General features: G+C 42.0%; 3 protein-coding genes across 3 annotated transcripts in view; 2 read left to right on the forward strand and 1 right to left on the reverse strand.

Annotated features, from left to right (window-relative positions):
* LOC126558283 (serine protease snake-like) overlaps positions 1-22,808 on the forward strand; it is a 483,926-nt gene that overhangs the window by 346,259 nt on the left and 114,859 nt on the right. The window lies entirely within an intron of this gene.
* LOC126558685 (alpha-tocopherol transfer protein-like) overlaps positions 1-22,808 on the forward strand; it is a 332,449-nt gene that overhangs the window by 183,800 nt on the left and 125,841 nt on the right. The window lies entirely within an intron of this gene.
* LOC126557103 (extended synaptotagmin-2) lies at positions 1,782-16,449 on the reverse strand. Its single transcript, XM_050212765.1, has 10 exons — positions 16,053-16,449; positions 10,307-10,348; positions 10,062-10,202; positions 9,557-9,967; positions 9,001-9,171; positions 7,117-7,199; positions 3,912-3,960; positions 3,027-3,203; positions 1,940-2,959; positions 1,782-1,879 (listed from the first exon to the last, which is right to left on the reverse strand). The coding sequence occupies exons 1-10, from the start codon at positions 16,368-16,370 to the stop codon at positions 1,790-1,792; spliced, it is 2,502 nt and encodes an 833-aa protein (XP_050068722.1). The 5' UTR covers positions 16,371-16,449; the 3' UTR covers positions 1,782-1,789.

The raw sequence follows: 22,808 nt of genomic DNA on the forward strand, positions 1-22,808 counted from the left end.
CCACGATCATTTCTTCAGCATGCGATGAAGCGAGATTTACACTAGATGAAGGCTTTATTATCTCCTCAAGAAAGCATCTTACAACTTAGTACTACAACGCGACATGTCATAAATTACTCGGCCCACGTGTCAGCCATCATTTTGAATGATTTTTCCTTTTTCTAAAAAATTTTAAAATTACTGAATTAATACAAGTAATGTGTGCCGATTGTGGAAAAGTTCGTACGTGCCGTAGTTTGTGGGAAGAAATTTTGAATACAAAAAAGACTTGCTTTCTCACTCGTTTTGTAATGCTCAACTCGAATCGGCTATTTTTTTAAATCTATTTTAGTGCACGATTTGATATTAAAAGCTTTAAGAAATATGTTTGATTTTGCAGTGCAGCATGACTTATACATATCCGCAAGGCATGGATTGATAGTACGGGGTGTGTTGCGCCAGCTCGCCTAGAGTAAGTTCAAGCTCTCGCTATAAATCTATAAGCTCTGTGTAAATTGTTTATTTTATATTGATTTAGATGTTTGCATTACCGTGTCCGTGTGAGTGTTTGTGGATTTACACAATTCCTATTTGCACGGATTCTTCCCTTCTTTTTCGCCGCTCTCCACCGATGAGCCGATCGTGCGTCAAACAGTGCGATCAGTGCACAAGTACAATTCAAGATGGACGTATTGGTTCGTTTAGTAAATGTGCATGTGCATCATATTACCGTTTCTAAGGTGTGTTTTGCATCGTGACAAAGTTATATTTACACACCGCGGGCATCGTGTCAGTTTAGCATCCTAACGATGACAGCAAACAACCACTCAACCCGCACCTTCCTTCCACCGGTACTTTGTTCCCGATTCCAGGTGATCCAACAACGAACCACCGGACATCCGGCGGTATTCGCATTAGCAACAAGATGTCGACTTGTGCCAGCCTGCCGCTTGGATAAATAGTTTTCCACTACGAACCACCCACTGCCTCGTGCAGAAGCAGTGAGTGCTGTTAATTGACACATTTTGGAGACAACTTTCGTTCAGTTTCAAATTGCTGCCGAGAGAGAAACGGCAGATGAGTAGAAAACCCGTTAAGAAGGGATGTATGCTACAGCTTCGTCTGTAAGCTCTTCCAGCCAGGAGTTGAGAGCTTGTGATGATAAATTTTATACATGATCCAGTGAATGTAGATCACCAGTAATATTCTACCAAAGAAGTTCAAACAATAAACACGTGCAAGAGTTTGGCAGTGATCCATCCAGGCGGATGTTTTCACTTTCATTACGATCGGTTGCAAATTTTAATCCGTTAAAAAAGTATGCTGTATTTTCGTTTTCCATCCTACCTGCTAAAGCTACTTCTGCGCAATCGTAAGCACCGGACCGTATGATTGTGTTAGCTTTGCTGAATCGATAAAACACTCACAACGCTTAAATGGTCGCTTCTAGCGATATACTTGTTCGTTTTTTTTTCATGTCTGTGCTCTAATAAAAAATCTGTGCAAATTAAAGATTGACTCCCCCTTAAAACTAACCACATAAAAACATTAAACAAATAGACAAAAACACAAAGAGCTGAGCCCAGCTTCACTGGCATTACTTTGATTCTTTGTTTTGGGACAAAATGTCTCCCTGCTGTTGCAGCCTGTTTCACCTAATACAAACGATTGATGCTTTGTGTGCTCGTTAAAAATCCACAATGTGCTCAGCACGCCTCCCTCCCTTATCATAGTTCCGCTAAGCAGCATCACAATAAAAATGCTCATCAAGCTTAATGCACCACTCCAACTCCAGGATGCGGCAGGATTTTTACTCGAACTTTGATTCCGGCAGCAGATCATACCAAGCCTTAATGCCCTGTCCGCTCGCAATGTCCGGATCGTTAAGAGTTAGTTTTTGCTGAAAAGATACAAAAGTTCAGTACAAAATGTCCCTTCCAACGCCGACGACGTTACGAACCATTCCAATAACAGGGCTGCCGAAGAATCCTTTCTGTGTGCAAACCGTCACCTCCAGCTCCGAGTTGACCAGCTCCGCGTTGGAGATGATGTACTCGAACGTGGTATCAAACACGGGATCACAATTATCCTTCACCACATTCGTCTTGCGCTTCGATTCCTTTGAGCGACCCGGCAACAGATACAGCTTCACGTACGGATCCGGAATGTTGTTAGGATCTTTGAGCGGAATATTGTTAATCTTGTGCACGATTACTAGCAACCGCTGACGCTGCACACTGTACGCAACCGTCAGCTGTATGCGTCCCAGCCCAGCCGATCCGGCCGAGGAGGTGGTGCTCGGACTGCGTCGCAACAGTTCCGTACCGCCGTCGCTGAGATTCGGACTGCGTGGTGGCGTCGCCATCATGACCGTGTTCAACGTTGACACAACGAACGGTTCCTCCTGGATCGACATCTGTTCCAAAATGGCCGAAGTGGTAGATTTGCGTGAGTCCTGCTTCCGGACGCTACCCTGGTGAGATAGGGCCGCCGCTTCCGCTGCATTAGAATCCGCAATCGATTGTTGCTGCTGCAAACCGCCGCTAGTCGATTGGGATGTGGACGTACGGACGGAGCTGGTGCGTGATAGTACACTGTCCGCTTCGGATGAAGGGGCCTTGTCTGGTGTGGTCGCTACAGCGTCCTGTTCCCGGTAGCGCTTCAGTACGCGCAACGAAAGTGACATGATGATTTTCGATTCGGGGCCAGACTTTTGCAGCTGGAACGGTTGTGACATGATCTCGAGATTTTTCTTCTCCATCAGTGCGCTCAGGATGTACGTGAGCGATCCGATCGTGTTGCCCGTCTTCTGATCGATCACCTTCAGCTGGAGCGTATCGTTGTCCGGGTTACCCACCAGGAAGGTAAAGCCTTGCTCCCAAACCGGAGCATCCGTACGCATCTGTACAGAGGTTTGTTCGTTCTTTTTGCCCACCGATAAGACCAGGTATGGGTCGGGCTGTGATTGTTGGCGTGCTTGCTACAAAATAGAAATGTAATGTTAATTAATTTCTGACAAAAAGATAATTATTGAACGATCTACTTACCGGTAAGTTTTTAGCCGAATCGATGAAAACAGTTAGCAGAGCAGTGCTCATGGAGGTTACGCGCAGATGTTGCGTTTCTTCCAGTGCTTGCTTCAGATCAGACTTGTCGGAGCTGAGTTTGAACCATGTCATGCGTAGATGCACCAATCCATGCTTGGCCTGTTCCAATGTCAACCACTGTAGATGACAAGAAATAAGTTTGTTTAGCAAAATAGTGTCTCGTAAGAAAGTGTTTAGTAAAATAGGAAGTCTAGTAAGCCATTTCGGAGGCCGGCGTGACTTAATCAGTAATGGGTAAATCCTCATTTTCCCCAGATTTCCCCAGTCGGATTAATCCGAGTTACTTTGGAGTAATCTCCGCTACTGCGGATTGCACTGCGGAATCGATTGCAGGTTACTCCCGGATTGCTCCGGAGCCAACTGCTGATTTTATTGCAATTGATTCTGCAGTGCACCCCGGAGTTGAATCAAACTCCGGATTACTCCGGAGTATACTCCGGTTTTCAAACATCGGAGTGGTTCATTCAACTATTCCGGAGTTCCCACCACTAGACGGTCGTTAAGGTGTTTAAGCCAAAAAGAGAAGGAATAAAATAGTTCATCAGCTTAAAAATATGCTTAGAATTAAATTGTTACTTTGATATGACTTTAGTACAAGTGGCAACTCAAGACTGGCTTAATTTGGAGCCACTTGACAAGTTAGAATTTCAATTTCACCAGTGAAAACTGTTTAGTTTAATTTAGTACAAAACCTTTTAAAAACTTTTTTAAAGATTTTCAAAATAAATTAAAATTGGCAACGGAAGATTCCACCAATTAAGTGCTTAAAAGAATAAGAATTATTAACGAACTCAGCTCAGTGTTTGACATCCCTGCAATACTCACCGTATCGATTTCACCGTTCTTGGTTACGCTGCTAATTTCCACAGTAGCTCTGCACGAGTTCCGTAGCAACAACACGTTGGAAAACATTCAGGAAAATAAACGTAAAATTATGTTATTAACTATTTTTCTAACTTGCTACCAATAAGTGTACCAATTAGTTGTAAAACCGTTAAGCAATAATCATGCAAAAGTAGTACATGGCAGGATCAATGAGTTACGTGTTTTAAAAGAATCTTTTCGATAAAAAATTGTCATGAAGATTAGAAAAGACAAAAAATGGTTATTTTTAAAATTGAAATAAAACCAGTACCAGTCACAGCAGATAACAAAAAAAATTAATGAACATTAAATACGTGCAAGCGCAACTAGAAAACGTTACTCTAGACAAGCTCATTAGTTACAAATAACAGGAAAAATAATAAAAGAGATACACTTGCTGTTAGAAACTATTTTGAAAGCGTCAGAAATTAGCAAAAATAATTTGAAAATAGTACAAAAAAAAATAAAACAATTTTCTAACACCGCATTTCGCTGCTGTAGCACTAAGCAATGAATAATCAAATGAGCAAGATGATGAAAATACTAAATACGATTTTTTGTTCATGAGAAGAGATTTCAAATAGACATCTAAACACAGAGTACAACATTAAATAAAAAAGAAAAATGAGAACGAGCAGATGCCCAAGCAAGATGATACAACAAACGGAGCAATAAGAAACGGGCGAATGATGAGCAGAGCGTGGGCCTGCGTAGAGATAAAAATGCGGCGACATGGTGTATGTGTGTACATCATATAAAGGATGCAGAAGAGTTGCAGAGAATAGAAATGCAAGTAAGTAGATGGATATTGATAGCGATAGGCCGATCAGAGGAAAAATGATTGAATTTGCTTTGCGAAAAATGGTGTGGTATTGCTTGCGAACCTTCCTAGTGGGTCGTGGTCACCGGTTCGATCCCAGTCGAATAACTTTATGCCAATCAACGTTTGATGCGTAACGTCAACACAGGCCTGTTCAACACCCGGGGGAGATTGGTCGGATTGTTGGTCGTTTTTTTTTTTTTATTAACGTTGATGATGGTAGTTTTTTGGTTTGTTTTTTTTTTCGGATGAGTCGGTTAGCGTCCGTTAGCGAGGGCGAAATTTGGAAATAATACGACGGAAGGAATTGGAATAGAGGATGTTTTGAAGGGATCGAGTCGATAGTCGACGGTGGATTGTTAGTTTGATGGCATACGGTTCGGTTCGTGGTTAGTGGAAACCACATTTACAGTAGGCCAGCCAGTAGCAGGACAGTCGAAAAAACAAACGCACACGGAAAATGTGGGGTACGAGAAGCGCACAATATCGAGAGGGATAAAAAAATAGACAGAGAAGAACGAGAAAAGAAAGAACAATATTTTGTTAGTGATGTTAGTAGATGGCAGGATCATTCGATTAGTATCTGGTAGTATTTTTTGCCGAACACAGTACTCTAGGAACTGATCTATTTTTCTGACTTGAGGATCTGTAGACTCAAAAATCTTTAGTGTAGTATAAAAAGAAGCTTTACAGTGTATTTATAAGTATAGACAATATTGTCGTGGTAGTCGCATCAGTTGAAGTTCTTAACAACCAATTAGGGGAACCAATTCGTTTCGACAAACTAATGCAAAAAGGTGCGTACAAATGTCTGTAGTGCGTGTTTATTTACAGAAGAATCTCTCCACGTGGTGCATCGTACACATCAGCTGAGATGTTGAAGAAGCTAAAGCTCACAGAGGTATGATAAATTGTATCCTATCGGAAGTGTGGTACATACAAGAGGCAAGCTGTAAAGTAGGTGATTGTCAGTTGTCTGGTTGAAATTTTCTACCAAGTTCTCCAAGATTAATTGTGCCTGCTGCTCACACACGCACACTCTGTACAACGTTAGATGAAGATGACGCGGTAGACTCTGGCACGCACGGCAGTATGATAAATCAAGCACTCAACAAACGCTTAGAAGATTGGATAAAAAATACACGTACAGAACACAAAAACACCGTGGCAGTATGCAGTATCGCGCACAGAAACATACGGGAAAATAATGGAGGAAATATGAACAAAGTAAGACAAATCGAAACGAAAACGAAACAAAACAAAAAACCAAACGAAAACAGAAGCAAACTACAGAAAATAACATCATCACCACCTGCCAAGGAAATCGTCGTTCTGTACCCCGGGGAAACCCGGATCCCAATCCCACAGGTTGAGTTCAATCTCTTGCCTAAGGATGGCATTGACTTCAGCCTAGAAAATTAGACTTTGATTAGTTTTCTTTCTGCCTCTAGGTTCGCAGTGCACAACCATGTCCCGGATATCCCGACTTTAACTTTTGACCGCCTCGAACACGCTGAAAAATCTAACTCCGGAAAGAGGAACTCCTGATACGTTCGGCTGCAATATAAACTTTTCGCCTATACATACGACATAAGCTTCTTTGACACAATGGGGGGGCTCAGAGTGAGTGGCAAACTGTTGCAGAATGAAGCGTTATGGGCCAAATCAATCAGTAACAAACAGCACGAACAACGAATGCGTGTCTCTCAAACCACAATCACGCCTGCACGCGTACCAAGAAGCGGAAGAAACGACAGCTAGCAAAAACGAACGAACGAACAACTACTACACGATACGGAAATGGCAAGCAAGGCGTTGGACAAGCGCACATTCCTTACTTCAGATGCCACTTTACTTAAAAACGCACTGGAACACGGAACGGAATCGTAACGAAACAGTAAACAACCGAAAACATAGAGAGTGAAGTACCGAAAAGCAATAAAACTGCAGATTTGTTAATGGATTAAGGACTAGTGATGTGGGTTAGAAAACTTAAAACGGTTGTTATACATGGCGTTAATAACGAATGAACATTCAACATTGCACAAAAACTCATACAAATTACTCAACACAAGCGATTACTGGGGGTGTGGGGGGTTTGAACTAATAACATGACACGTGGTGATGTTAGAAACCAAACTAACATTAAACTAAACCGGTGGACGCCCCAAAACCATAAACTCTCCCGATGTACGATGGGCGTACAACCAATGTGGAAATAATAATTTGACAACAAACAAAACCAAAGGATAATATGTTAAACAAAACCACCAGTGAGAGTCATGAGGGAAATCATAGAAACGGAAGACGAAAAACTATAACAACGTAATAAACGAATTGGCTCACCTTCCCAACAGTTCATCTTCGCCGGCGTCCTGATCGTTGATCACGGCCTGAAGTGTTTGACCACTTTCCGCGTGGATAAAGGCCTGCAGGTATGGGGGAAGGTGTAGGTCGTTTGGAATGTATGTACTACGTGGGGTTGTTGTAGGTTCCGGGTGTAGGGATCCAATGACAACTTACTCAAAAGATATCTCGACCTCGAGAGCTCAAGAGCTCAATAGTTAACCAGTCAAGAATTCTGTTCCGGTGATGTTTTTCAGCATTATGAATTTTAATGAACCTTGACCATTTGGAACGCTCCCAACAGGTGCAGGGTCGCTTCAATCACGCCCATAATAATGCTCAAGGGATGCAGAAAGGTGCCTTCCATGGAGGCCCAATGGCATGAATTTTTAGAACAATTTTTCCAGCGACCAGAGCCAAGGAACAAAACAACCGTTCATCACCTGTCCTGTCCGGTATGTTGGTCGTGTGTTTGCGATAAGCACAAGCTAATGGTTAAAATGCTACAATTTTCGGTTTCCAAAAAAAAAAAAAACCTGGTGGAAGCAACCAGATAACGGCAGCAAAGAGCAGTATTGTGTGCGGCGTTGCTTTGCAAAATGTCGTGCATGCTCACGCAGCTTGCGGAGCATTAATTTCATAAGAGTAGTAAAAATTGAACCAAACAGAACAGCAACATCAGGAAAATAAATTACCGTGTAGCAGTTATAGTACAGTGAAAAAAAAAACACACACACACAGTGATGCAAATATTAATTATGAATCATTTAGTCATTTAGATCGCCATAGATGTAGAGATGAGCATATGGACATTATCGCGCTATAATACACTACTCATGCAAGACAATCTGCAGCTTGCGGTTGGCAACGAATGCAAGATAATCCTGTAAGATGAATTTCTAGCATACTGATGCTTCTAAGTAATGGATCCCCTAGCTACAGTGCTTGTGTAAAGATGATCTTCCGTTGACAGATACTTAAAATTTGCATCGATCATGGCAATTGCATAACTTTAGGCGTTTTGCTCTGCGCACGCCTGCATTGATGTAAATGACATGACACAAGTGTCTGATCAACAACTTGTTAGCTCGTTAAACGGGATGACCTGTATTTACAAACAAAAAACACACATTTAACAGCAATTTTGATCATGCTTCTCACGCTCATCATTTTATAACGATATGCGCTGAACGTTGTAACATTAACACAGTGATTCATGCAAATACGAAAACTTTCGCCGGTGGACCCGATCCTTCCGACCAGAGAGGGAAACACCTTACGTGCACTGTACAGCGAAACAAAATCAAACAAAACATTCTCGAAACGAAGGCACAGACCGGCGTGTTAATTGGATTTTCTGCACAAAGTTTGGTCGACAAATCGGACCCAAGGCACCCATATTCAAATCCAGTGTCCGTCCGAATGGACACCTGTCGCATCAACTGTGTTGCCGCCGGACCGAAGCAAGCATATTTACGCTACTGATTTACCATAAATAACTGTGCACCATGTGTGTGTGTGTGTGTGTGTAAGTGTATGTCGATATACAGGTACTGAGAGTTGGTGTGTGCCACGCATATGGTGGCGAAAAACGATAACGATGAACTTGCGACGACACGTCTATACTTAACGCAGATTTGTGGTAAGGTCCACCGAAGCTGCTCACGCCTGGTGAGTAGCTTTTACTTGCCTATTTTCTAAAAAAGGTTCAAATCCTCACAGCCCTATAGTACACCAGACCAGAGACCAAGGGGCTTGTTGACGCATCTTGCTACAAAACAAACAACCCCAAGCACGCACCATACGGAGACCAACTGGCACAGCGGTACCGGCCATTCCGCACGACGTGTTTTCGTTCGACGCCGATGTCGTCTGTCCACTTACCTCGCACCAGTAATCCCACTTCGGGTTGACCGTGTTGTCGATGGTTTGCGTGCGGAATTGCTGTGCACCCACGGAAATGATGGCGTACGGGTCCGATTTACCCTTGCCAAGCACGCTGATGTCCTTTTTCATGAGGTCCTTAGCTTCAACGACGTGGATCCTTAGTACGCCCTGATGAATAAAGCAAATGAAAGGGAAAACGTTGGAAGCGTCTTTAAGTGGACGTAGAACTTTAAGAATTCAGTGGATTTAAGAAATAAAAATGTTATTTAATTCTATCCCCAAACACAAACCCCGTTAAGTCGTAAAAAAATTAAAATCTTTGCTACTTTGCACAATTCTGTAAAGGTAAAAATTGAAAACCATCATTCATTGTTACGACTTGCACAAGGGTCCAATTCGCCCCAAATGATACAACCACTCCATACCATTGGCGGCAAAGCTCGCCTCACCATAAATTGCGTGATTCATCATCCGGCTAATACCGCAGCATAAAACTTCCTTAGCGAACAAACAGCAGCTGATTAAGGGCTCGCTCCTGCACAACTAATCTTACCTCCGGTTCGGGCATCTTTAGCGACAGGGCCGGCACACCGTCGCTCAGCACGATGGGCAGCTTGTTCGGCAGCACCATGATGGCAGCCACCTGCTCCACGATAATCTTACGCAAAATGTCACTCAAGCCCGGCATGTCGAGCAGATCGACCACTCCCACCAGATTGAAGTCAATGTTCGGATTGTTGAGGAAGAATATCTGAAGCCCACCGATGAGTGGCATCTGGGAAATTAGTGGCTTCATGATGACGCGCACCGTGCCGTGTATCTGGAAGTCCTTGATGCCACCACGCAGTCCACTGAGCGCGAAGCTGATATCGCAATCGCCGGCGTAGAACAGATCCAGGTCCATAATGATTTCGTTGCGCGACACATTCTTATCGTACACCTTGACACCGCCGATCCTTGGAGGCTGTTGGGAAGTGAGGAACGGAAAGGCACAGCAGAATAAGTAGAATAATAGAATAAGAAATAGAATACCAACAACAGCTAAAAAAAAAACTCACAATCGTTCCCAGGATCATTCGGTCAAACTTGAACCCATTCAGCTTGTAGGCTGCCATTGCCTGTTGGATATTCGGTTCAATCGATTCTTTGATGAGATTTTTCGCGTAAAAGTTTGCATTAGGCCACACTTGCTTCAGGATCTGCCCACGTGGATTGGAAGTGAAACAGAAGAAATCAAATTACATTAGTCATCGATACCGATCGGAGCACAGCCGTGCAAGCAAGACGTTCTGTCAATATTTACCCTGTTGAGCCATTCGCAACGTTCTACGTCCGGAAAGAAAACCTAATGGATAGAGAGTGGGAGTGGAAATAACAATACGTAATAACATATATTTTTCTTTTCTATTTGCTTTATTATTTATGGACGACTAATGGACAAGCTGAAGTATTAGTCTTTGTTGTGGCAGTACAACCGTAGCCGGTTTTTGGTCAGCCATTTATTATGTTTTTTTTTTTTTTTTAACCCGTAACAGGAAAGTATTTTAGACGTGCAAAGACATTTGTCCCGGTAGGGCCATAGGGGTATTTGTCCTTTCGTGCAAAAATATAGCAAATTTCTTATCCGAAAAAATACTATAAAATTTCGGTTTTAGATAGAACGTAAAAAACACTTCTAATAGGATGTTGCGAACCCGGCAGAAGAAGACCAAATTAAAAAAAAATATTTTAATATTAATAAATAATATTAAAAGTACAAATTCCAAAATTATTACATCGTATGAGAACACGGCAATGAAAGTAAAACTTATCATCACACCGTCGTATCGAATTAAATCGGCACTCGGGTAAATATGACAGGATAAATAATATTTGTAAACGTTCCAATGGTTGATTTGTCGTTCAGCTTAGGCACACAAAGAAGCCAAACGCAGGCATAACCAAGAACGGGCATGATGTGAAGTATCAGCATAAGCGGTGCGCGATCACACTTATATTGATACAGCGTAGGTATCTGCGTAAGAATAGCACAAGATAGCACATAGAATCAAAGCAGCGCAACATAGAGGTTTAAAAAAGGATAAATCTTTGTTTCTCGTTTGGATAACATCGATCAAGGAAACGAAATTAGTATATAAGAATGAAACATTTTTGATTAAAGGAATAACATCAAAAACTTGTCACAAAGAAACTTGTAAGTATTTTGGAAGATTTCTTTTCAGATTCTGTCTAGTGAGGTCTAGTAGTTAGACTAATGAGGTCTAGTACCCCAGTAGTGCTTTCCCTTTCCGTTGGAGGAATTAGGAGAAATTGTCGGAGGCTGACCTTTGGTCCGCAGTTAAAGACATCTCCTGACTGGTCCGCGAAAAAAGGTTAACGTCGTCTAACCTTAGCGAAGCTGGTGACGCACGTCGTACCACCCCGTTGTTAACAGTTACGCGAATCCAGAATGGTACAACTAGCCCTGGACGATCGAGGTGAAAGCCTATCCAACTTATTCAAGTAGATCAAACAACGTGATCGGTTCACTAATGGCGAATGCATCCAGTTTGCTCCCTTCAGTAAAATAGTGGATTGGTAAGGATAGTTTGGAGGGGACGTGACATACAGTGAAGACTGATCAGCACACCTTACCACTAAAACCTTACAAATTGTATCCAAGGGCCAGGTCATTTAATTAAGAATATCTGTTACCAAATAGACATTGTTATTCAATAGATACTTCTTATGTCAAAGAGGAAGGCCTCCTTGTCACAATCACTTGGAATTGGCGCCTGACAGTGCGAATAATAAATATATTTTTCACAATGGATGCGTCAACGATCGAGAAATCTTTAAATTGACCTCAGCGATCATTAGAAGCTTTCAAGTAAAACTCCTTCGAATGATCGCATTTTAGCTTTCTGGCGTTTCGTAGCACAAAGAGATGAATAGATTCGATCATTAAGGTTTACGACAGGCAAGGCTAAGGTCACAGTCTGAGATGTATCTTCCTATAAGTGGTCAATTCTGGGGGACACGTGGCCCCGCGATTGAAATGGACCCGAGCTGGAACACAAAACGATTTGATTCTTATAAATACTGGAAGATCTACCGATGTCTACAGAGGATTTCAACAGCTTTCTCGTTTAAGGGGTTTAATTTGAAGGGCCAACTTCCATTCCGCATAGGGCTTCAGAATCCGCCTCTGGTTATAGCTTAGCTCTAAGACGGCTCGAAAAATAATAGTTCTAGGGTGTAAGATTCGAGTACAAGAAAATGCATTCTGATGCCTTTGTGTAGTAGTTTCATTGTCGAACTAAGTTGGATTTCTTCCTTGCCTTCCTCGTCATTTAAAGACTTCCGAGGAAATATCGGCTATATAATAGTTTAGTAGACTTATTGACACCAAATAGCCCAATAATTAGTTCTTACTACATGGAAATGTTCCGAATAGGATTCGACGTTCGATCCTGCCGTGTCTCAAGGAGTAAGTTTATCTGTTCCAATAGCCTTGTTACATTAGTAGCCGTAAGGTAACCAGATAACCAAAAACTGCTAAACCAATTAATACCTAGACCAATATTGGAGGAATTATAGGCAATATGATGAGTCCGGTCATACGGCAGGACCGGGATTCAAATCCAATCCGGACTATCAGGCTCAACAGTAACAAGTAACAGGCTCAACTTCCATGTCATTCGGCCTAAGGCTTAGGGTTAATCCTCCACTACTACATTCAATTAGTCCTTTACTGTAGATTCTTGCAGCACAAGCAAAGAGATAAACTTTGTGCGATGAATTTGCATTCGAAAGATAAATTTTAATGTTTCTTTACATGTCACGCCGCAAAGCATACAAAATTTAGCTAACCTTGCGAAAAAAGGGTACTGATTGCAATTATTTCACCGTCCGCTTATCATCGTCCGTACTTTGATGTTGCTTCAAGTGCAGTGTCATGAGCTGGTGTCATGACACAGCGCCAACTATGCCGTCCGTGGCGTCTGCAGCGTGGCTTCCAGGGTTCACTAGCGAGCAGCGAATGTACGAACACACAGGATAACACCACTTACCGGTGTCAGTGGAGTGGAAAACGATTACCGCCGGTGTTAGTGAGTTGCCCAGCGTGTATTTTGTATTTTTCTCCGGTATTCCCTCACCGGTACTAAAGCAAACAGTCACCCCGAACGTTGTGCACACGCGTACATTAGCTTCCACCGCTAACCGTCAGTTTAAAACCATCAAAATAACACTCCACCAACGGCCGGGGCTTTCGGGGTCACCGTTACAAGCAAAGCAAGCAACCGGACCGTTTAGTAGTATCGCACGTGGGAATCATTTCATGTAAATCGACACCGTACACTTTCCCTGCCGGATAGCGCTGCTTTTCCATTGATCGATCGATAACGACTCGTCCTCGTACACATGTGCACCGCGAGTCTTACTGCAGTAGGAGGCCTCCAAATTTTGAGCAGAGCTCTGCATGTATTCCACCCACGAGTGTCATGTCCGAAGGCGATTCAAGTGAGGCACTCTCCACGTGGTAAAAGAAGCTACGCTTAACGGTACAGGACCTAATTTTGTCGAGTCAAGGATTGTTATTCAAATATTGTTCTTTGCGGTATAGTTTTAAGTAAGCGTTCAGCAGCCTAAACGAGAAAAAAAAATGCACAAAAAGGAAAAATACTATACGATACTACAGCCAAAGCTGGGCTTACAAAAAATGGGAATTTTCTGTATATTTTGGTAATCGCGAACGGTAAATAATAACTGGTACAGCATACTTGAACACCAAGGCACATGGTGCTGGAATAAAGCGCCTACGAATGCTATATTAATCTGAGATCGTTGATTTTTGGCACCGTTCTTTGATCACTTTATTTGATATGATATTCCACGTATCGTTTCGCTTCGCCAAAATTTGGTATAGAATTCCACGAAGTCTTTTTGTTGATTAGCGAAACAAAATCGATTCTGTAACGTGGCCTTGCTGTAAGCTTGTTGACACAGGAAATTTTTCATGATCAAGAAGAACTTCTAGCATGAAGAAGCGAAAGATGTTTGTGAAAAATGTTTCAAAGTATTCAACGTTCTAGAATTATCTTAATATGAAATAAAAATATCACAAGAAAATTTATGTTTGTTTCATACTATTTTGGAATCTTTGAAATATTTGGGAGAAATAGTATATGATAAAGCATATACTATTTCTCCCAAATATTTCAAAGATTCCAAAATAGTATGAAACAAACATAAATTTTTTACAGATTTAATCTTGTAAGAGCGCCTACCTCAAGCTAAAATTCATAGTTCTTCGTTCGTAAGTCACAAAATGCAACAATTTTTCGCCACTGCCTTAGCGGATTACAAAATTAGTCAGCACAAATATGAAACAGAGTTTCACAAATGCATAAACTTTATGCATTAAGTAGGCTAGCATTATTTAGCAACATAAAATTACACACAACGGAGCCGTTGTTTCCCAACAAACACACTCACACATAATCTCGAGGCTCACTCTCAGTCAAGCAAGGACCAACCCGCCCGATTAAGGGGTTACGGTTTTCCAGCAATAGATGTGTCTGTTTACACATGCTGTAAGTTTTTGATGATTAAGACATCACCTGCCATCCCCCTTTTCCGTCCCACCAAACGCAAAGGAAAGGAGTTTATGAGCATTAAAGATTTAAAGATGAATTTGCCACATCTCGGTGCTGACGATCAGCACCATCTCTCATCCGACGATCCCTTGGATTGCGTACCTTTCGTGTGCACGGCACTGCTGCAAGCACCATGCAAAGCTATTGTTGTCAAACAAAACCTTTACACTCGTGGGGGCACTTACGCTGGCAATAATGATGCCTTGCTTTTAAAAATAAACGCCCAACACCCGGCCCGAACAAGAGGCCAAGGTGCATCGTCAAGCCGAATTTTGTTTGTTTTTAAAAGAAAAAATAGATCCTCTTTTCCGCGAAAGCGTGCTCTTGAGAGTGAAATTAATCATACCGCGAATCTCTTGTAACAAGCAAGCGTGTACAAAATGAAATTGTGAGATAATTTTTCTATAAAACTGCTGCCACAAGTACTTAGTTTTACCCAAAAAGAAGAAACCAGATATACGTCAGTCATTTGCTATCTCCACAGTCATGAAATGTTGTAGACACGATTCAGTGCCAGTGCTGGTTGCCTGTTTGCCTGCTGGTTTGATGATGTCATTACTGAAATGCGTTATTTTATTATTAATGAGCTACGCTGGCGCCACTAGAAATGATGACCCATTTACAGTACCCGTTTGTTTTTCACAATTAGACTGGATGCGGTTAAATTCTAGCTTTTGAAACCTCATTTTATACTTTTATTTTCACTGAATAATAAATATATTTTATTTTGTAAGAAATTTTTTGTTGAATTGTTGTTAATTGGAATCAGGCAAGCAATACTGTTCTATACGAATAAAAAAAACTGGTATCATGCTCCAAATAAGCATTGCATAACTTTAGGCGTGTGTTCCAGATTCTGTACTAATTTTTGTTACGCAATTCTTGGGTACTGTAGTGCCTAGAAACCCAGTAAAGTACATTTGTTATTATGCAAAACTTGGCTCAGAGAGTAAGCTCTCGAATAGATTTATTTTTTCTCCTCATACCTCATAGCCTCATACTGAAGTCATTTCCTCTCAAAAATTGCTATTTAATGATGGATTAAGAGCATCACTGATTCATGATATCACAGCGCGTGTGATTCATATCCACTTGCAGCTAGATACAAAGCTGAAAGCTTCTCAATAAAACACATACACAACGCCCAAACCCAGCGGTGTGCTAATTCACGTGACACGCTTTGCGTGTGAAGCTTTCCTTTTTGGCGTCCAATGGGTAGATTTATCATGATCGTCACAATCAGACACCCAAGCTAGCTGGCGAGCTGTCACGAACCCGGCAAAATATAGTCCCATTGCGCGTCAAACATCAAACCCGTGGCATTTGTGCTTGTGCAATGCTGACTACTGGGCCAAAGATATCTTTACCGTATAAACGGAACGCAGGACCCAATTTTACGACCCCACTTACCCATGCCGGCAGATCGTGTAGACGGGCCAGGATGACGTCCTTATCGTTCGCGAGCGCCGATGCCTTCGCAACGCTGCGCCGCGTATCGTTCGTTTTGCGCCAGGATTCGCGGGCCACCGAGAGGATCACGGGTGTGATGAGCCACGCCACCGACCAGCCCATATAGCCGACGAAGTATATGATACCGACCGTTACGACCTTCTTGGCGAACGAGTACAGCAGCGACATGATGCTATCGTCCTTCGTTTTCGCCACCTCGGATGAGTCCGGCGGTGCCGTTTGTTTTTCCGGGCTTAGTTCTTTGCTTGCACCGGCCATGCTGTCGGTTTCTTCGGATGGCTGCAGCAGACTGTCAACCTCACTGCTGGAAGGTGGATCCGGTGATTGTTGCTGGTCAGCGAGTGAGTCACTGTTGTGAGGTGTAAAAGAGAAACACGGCATTAGACAAACCATTAGTTTCAAGCTGCTGGATGTTGGGAGAGAGGCTGACATCATAAATATGAGTAGATGTGGCTCTTGGAAGAACGTGCTGGTAATTTAATTTACATCTTTTTGCACGAACGATGAACTAATCCTTCTGTTTATCAGGAAACTATGAAACCGTGCATTCATGACTGACATCAGTGTCGCCTCATTTACTTTTGAGCTTCAGAGTTAAGATTTTTTTTTTCTGTGCGTGTCTTAAAGACTTCACTTCTTAGATATGCATTATGACTTGTGATCTAATTCTACAAAATTGTACCAATTTTAATTTGTTATTTTGAATCCTTATAGCTAATTGTATTTCTCAAAATGGAGAGCCTTGATGCTGCCAATATCTTGAATGAATATTTATGCTATCAGACAAACCTCATTTTGATGCTGTTCTGTACACACGGCACACTCTATCGCCTCCAGCCTTTACCTCGACGTAAGATCCGTCCCGAAATTTTACTCAAAAATATCCGAACGTTCTACTTTTTAGATACTTAAACCTCGCACTTCACACCGAACTTCATCCGACGTGCACAATGTTTATTTTTGTTCAACTATTCTAGACCAAATAAAAAAGCAACATAAACACAACCGATCAGCAACAAGATTGTTCTTCCACGCAAAGCACAAAATATTTCCAAACTCGAATGACTTTTTATCGTTCCAAATGCGGGCCCCACCGACAGTCTTTCGCGACGAATACACAAACTGATGTCCCAAATTTAACTACCGCACCCGGATGTTGGGCAGAGTTTTTGTCGGCGATAACCTCGAGCAGCGTATGAAAAATTGGCCACCTTCGACGCGCACTGTTCGTACGCACGCTAAGAACTGACGATGATGCTACAACCGGTCGGAGATCGACGGCGATCGTTGCTCACCAGCAACCAGCGACAAACACCCCACACTGACCCACCAACGTGCAAGGGTGTTGGTGCTATTCTGGTTTGATTCCGACGGGGATGCAAACCAGTCGTACGGACGCGAACGATATCGCGAGATTCTGCCAGTTCGCACAAACGAAATGAAAACAACATCGACGCGGATGACTTCACCGGGGCGCGCATGCTACATACGCATACACACGAAACCGGGAAAAGCAGCGCGCTCCGGAGTTGATGGGAGCACAATGTGTATACAGTTTTATTGCTGACCGCGCACGAGCAAATCGGCCGGCACAAACATGTGTTCAAAAGGTGGACGATCATCTGAACCCTTGCGTGGTAAGAGGTGCAAGGTGAATGGATAACAACTAAAACGTGTCTTTGCTGTTACAAAACTTTTGATTGTTTGATAAAAATTGTAGAAAAATTGTGCAGGAAAAATAAAATATTAGAGCTTTAAACGTTGCATTAAATTGCTCCAAAACAAGACAAGTTCAATACAAGGTTTAAGGAACATTCCCAACAACGGAAGTAGCGTCCCGTTCCGGATGAAAGCGTACGGGATAGGAGTGGATGGGTGTAATGTTAAATAATTGGTTTTCTTGTACTGTATTCGGTGCTTGATTACGACCAATTGTTTCGATCGTATTGGAAGAAACTGAGAACCCGCTACTATCGATAGCAGATTTCTTCGTGCAGGGAATGCAAAGAAGCACTTAACGGATTGCCATCGACAGTCAGAATATCGCGTACAAGGTTTGTATATACGAGCACCACGAGCACTACGCACACAGAGCTGCAGTTGCGCTGATCATGTTCGCTAAAAATAAACCATGACCAGAATTCCTCTACACCAAGGCGGCCCAAAACCCCATTTTCCAACATGTAGAATGGCAAGTTATGAGCGGAGATTACTGCAGGAGCTGGGAGAAAAATGCATAGGGAGTGTGTGTGTCACAGTATTTGGGTTGGAAAAAATGTACAAACCCGTTGAGCGTAATTAGCGCTATTAGAAGGTGACGGAAGTGAGTGATTCCTCGGAACGCAGAATACTAAGCATTTCAATCATCGCGCTTCACACTCGGTCTAGCGGATCGTACATGATAAATTATGCCAAATTTTTAGAGCAACAAGTGGCACAAGTTAAATTTGGAAACGTATCGGTAAATAAACAAGAATTGATTATGAATAAGGGGGAACAAAATTATTGTCGTATTGGTTCGTTATGCAAAAAAGATGGTCTCAATGGTAAAACGCCTAAATTTATGCAATTTTATTTACAAGTACCATCCAGCGGTTTACTACTGTATTATTGTTCTGTAACAGCTGTATTATCAATCATATCAATAATAAATTGTTTATTGATCGGTGATTAATGTTCCAACACTCCAATCACACCCACAGTCAATCAAAACTCGATAACAAATATTCTGTTTGCGGTAAAAAAAAAAACGTCCCGGCTCAAAATTTTATACTCTAATCCCAACAAAACACCGAACGCATTCATAAAGCTCTTCATCATCAACCGCAGCAACCAATTAACCGTACCGCACTCAATTACCAGGCTTAGCCAAACACTTCCAAGGATCATCTCTGCTACCAGCATCACCTGACACTAATCTGTAGAGCACCATTTTTCCCATCTTCTGCCGGGTGCGCTTGTCTTGTGTCCTCTGTGTTGGGGGAAAACAAACACGAAAAAAAGGGAACCATTTCTCTCATCCGGCAGACAGTTTGCTTTCCCATACTTGTCCCGGGTTTGCTTCTCCACCCTGTCTGGATGGCGCCGGCCAGCTTGTCTGGCTGGAATTTAATCGATTTTCCACCGACAAAAGCGAACGAGGGAGAAAACAAAGCGAGCAACATTTAACGTTTGACGACAGTTTTCTTCTGCACATATTGATCGTTCACCGAGGGAAGTAAGGGCTCCAGCTCGCTAGCAATTATTCGAATCGAACGAATCAAACAGAGTGTTTTGAAATAAGGTAATGAATGCTTGAGGGAACGTTTCAGTCAGTAGGCGTTTAATATGTTTATCGACAAATGAAGGGATGACCTTCGGCTTTACTACGCAAAAGCTTCTTTTTTTTTACATTGGACCAACTCGCGAGTTTTAATGCTTGGTGATTGTAGCACAACAAGTAAGGAAAATCAATTAAAATTAAGGTTCATTTAATAGGCCATTTGCTTCACTTGATTTTTTTACAGGTGACAACTATGTCTGCACTATATCCTTAGCCTTAACTTGACAAGTATCTACGAACACCGATAATACAAAAGAATCGATTGTATTATTGAGTGATAACTTGGGGCACCCTCACCATACATTCGATGAAATTCGTTGAGCGATACCATTTTGTAAGAACCCGTATAACTCTTTTGCCCCACATCGGTGTGAAAAGTTCTACCAAGATAATGATGCCATTCTTTATTCACCAGCTTCTACCAAATGAGCACGCTGGTGATCACATCACAGCCGACGACTTCTTCAACCATTCAGCCATTCCAATCTGGTGCCGTTTTACGGCTTCTTCGTTTTGACCTTCGTTAAGTTTAGGTCTAGCCCATATACTGCGCGTTGTTCCACAATACAACTAAATTGGGAGACCGCTTGCCTCCAACATAACACACACATATTCTACACGCCGCGTAACTTCGTTCGCTAACTTCTCCCTCGTCGACGAAACCTTCACCGTTTACTAATGGTTCCTCACATTTCACGTTTAACTCGATCGGTTTTTTCGGACAGAACAAGCTTATCCAAAAAACGAGCCACGCCACGTCTAGGGTGAGAAGAATCAAACAGCATTAAACATTCACACCGAGCAATAAAATGCACAACCGAAACACTTCCGATGTCCACCTGGCCCTTTGGATCTACCCTTTCAGTCCCTTACTTCAGTTAGGCCAAAGTCACAACAAACTTTGTAAGCTCCGCAATGCAACCACAGCGGTGGAACACCGTTTTCTGACTGACAAAAACAAGACACACCGGATCAAAACTCATATTTCCTACCAATGTCAGCATGTTTTTTTGTTGCTTCGTTTTATGTTGTCTCGAATCAAGCATCCCCCAAAAGACTGGACGCATACACGCATACACGCCAATCAACCATCGGTGTTTCCCCCCCCCCAGGGCAGAATCGATTGTTTTGCGACTCTTGCGGTATTTTGTTTTGTATTATGTCATCTTTACACACTTCCTTCAGGTTCTGGCAAACGGAACAAGGTTGAATAAGACTCCAACGGACCCATAGTAATACGCAAACAACCTTCGTCAGCGTTACTGCTCGATCCCACCAACCCCAATGCCCAGCTGCTGACCTTCGGGTGGTGGGGTGACTTTTGCTTGTGGTCGTGTGATCGTAACAATTCGCGTTCTTGTGCACTTCTCCCACCAAGCGATGAAGCAGCAAAGTGCATCGTAGCAGATGTATGATGTCATTCGTGGAGCTGTAAGATTGTAAAAGCCGGCTTCATGCTTCACGCGCAGAGTGTGTCAAACTGATTCACATACTGTTGAAGCAATAAATTGAACTTTTATAGCGATGATTTGAAGTCAAATATTCGAAAAAGAAACACATAAATGTTGGGGAAGAGTTGTAGAACACGTAATGCCGACATGAGCAAAAAAAAAATGTTGGCACAGTAACACCTGTCCCTCAGTCAGGATTGTTCCTCAGGACCTAAGCTTATCCTATTGGAACGTTGATTGAGTTGTGCTCTGGAAATTTGAGGTACCTTCGTAACGGATTGTTTTTTTGTCAGTCTTCTCGTTCAAACCACGTGTTGTGAAGGCATCAAAACAGACTTCCTCCCGGATGGACGCTGCTGAAGCTTTTGAAATGAGTTTCAAATTTTAATTATTCATTCAACGGTGAAAAAGTTGCCAAAATGGACAATACAATTTCCGGATGACACCTGCAAAAAAAAAAAAAAAAGACGGTAGCAATGGCAAATTATAAGCTCACGTCAGGCGTCCTTCTTCAAGGCTCGAAACGAAGCTGTGTCAAGCTGTCTTCCCGTGTGTTTCGCAAACATTCTGTGCGCTTGAATCTCGGGGCTGTGCGATACATTTCAATGTCATGCTCATGACATCTCTTCTTGTGCTTCGTTCCATGTTTCCAATGATGCGAAGCACAATTGATAATAATGCATTCAGGACATGAAGCTTTTCTGTCTACAAAGCATCATTATAATTTAACAAGTTTCATAGAAAAGATAGATCCTAAAAAAACACACACTCACATAGGTGGTAAAAGTAAAAAAATTGGGTGAATTGGTTTGATTTTATTGTGTGATTTACAAACTTAAGATTTTTTTTTTAATATACTAAGTAATAACGGTTTAATTAATTTAAAAAAATATTTGTGTACATCAATATCAAAATTTATTGGTCAATAATAATTATCAACTAACTATTCCTATTGATTTTTACATCGTTACTATTTTGATTGCTGGCCAGCAATGATGATAAAGTTATCATTATAACAATCCAAACAAGACACATAGCAAATGATAAAACACTTATCACCTGTCACACTGGCATGAGTCTCATGAGGAATCTAACACCCGAGCTCGATCATCGCCAGTGCTAGATGATGGTAGATAAAACATATTCCAAACTTTCATGCACGCACGCACGAACGGCCTCTAGGAAAGCCATGAACTACATTAGTCTTTACAGCAAGACTGGGAAAAGGTCACCAGAGTCGACACACGAAACTTGGCTACACTTCTTCCAGAAACACCCACCTGCAATTCCAATGGGAAAATACTATCTTATAGGTAGATATTTATGAACTTAACCACAATAAGAAGTAAATTTCAGCTTCACAAAATGCGAGTAATTAATTCACAAAAGTTTACGCTAAACTTTAGCTACCTTATTAGCAGATATGGTTCGAGGTTTGCTTTCTAACGTTCTTAAAAAGCTTCCAAAGTTTGTTTAACTTACTCATCTACTCTGACAGTCCGGGTTTCACGTGGGCTTACTATTCCCATGCTGCCTAGTCGCTCTACTCGCACCGGTAGTGCAACCACACACAGGGCATCCACCCTGATTCTAATTAATTTGCTCATGGAGGAAGTTTTTGTGCCGATATACCTGTTGGTAGAGCTCTCTGGCGTCAGAACTCAACACATCTTCTGCCGAGCAACGCAAACGAGAAAGTTCGGTACGTTTTACCTATGTTGATTAATAAAGGAGCCCAATAGTCTAATATTACAAGCGATTCAGGTCGATATATTCTGTACGCGCAAAATTATGCAATCCACATGACAAATGCTCTTTGTCAGCATGAAGTGAGAGAAACACTTTTGTAAAAATCAACATTAACATTCCTATTGCAATTATTGGTAACATTAATCACCAGCTGATAGTTCCATTTACTAAAGC

The sequence above is a fragment of the Anopheles maculipalpis genome, chromosome 2RL, assembly GCF_943734695.1.
Source record: "Anopheles maculipalpis chromosome 2RL, idAnoMacuDA_375_x, whole genome shotgun sequence".
NCBI lineage: Eukaryota > Metazoa > Arthropoda > Insecta > Diptera > Culicidae > Anopheles > Anopheles maculipalpis.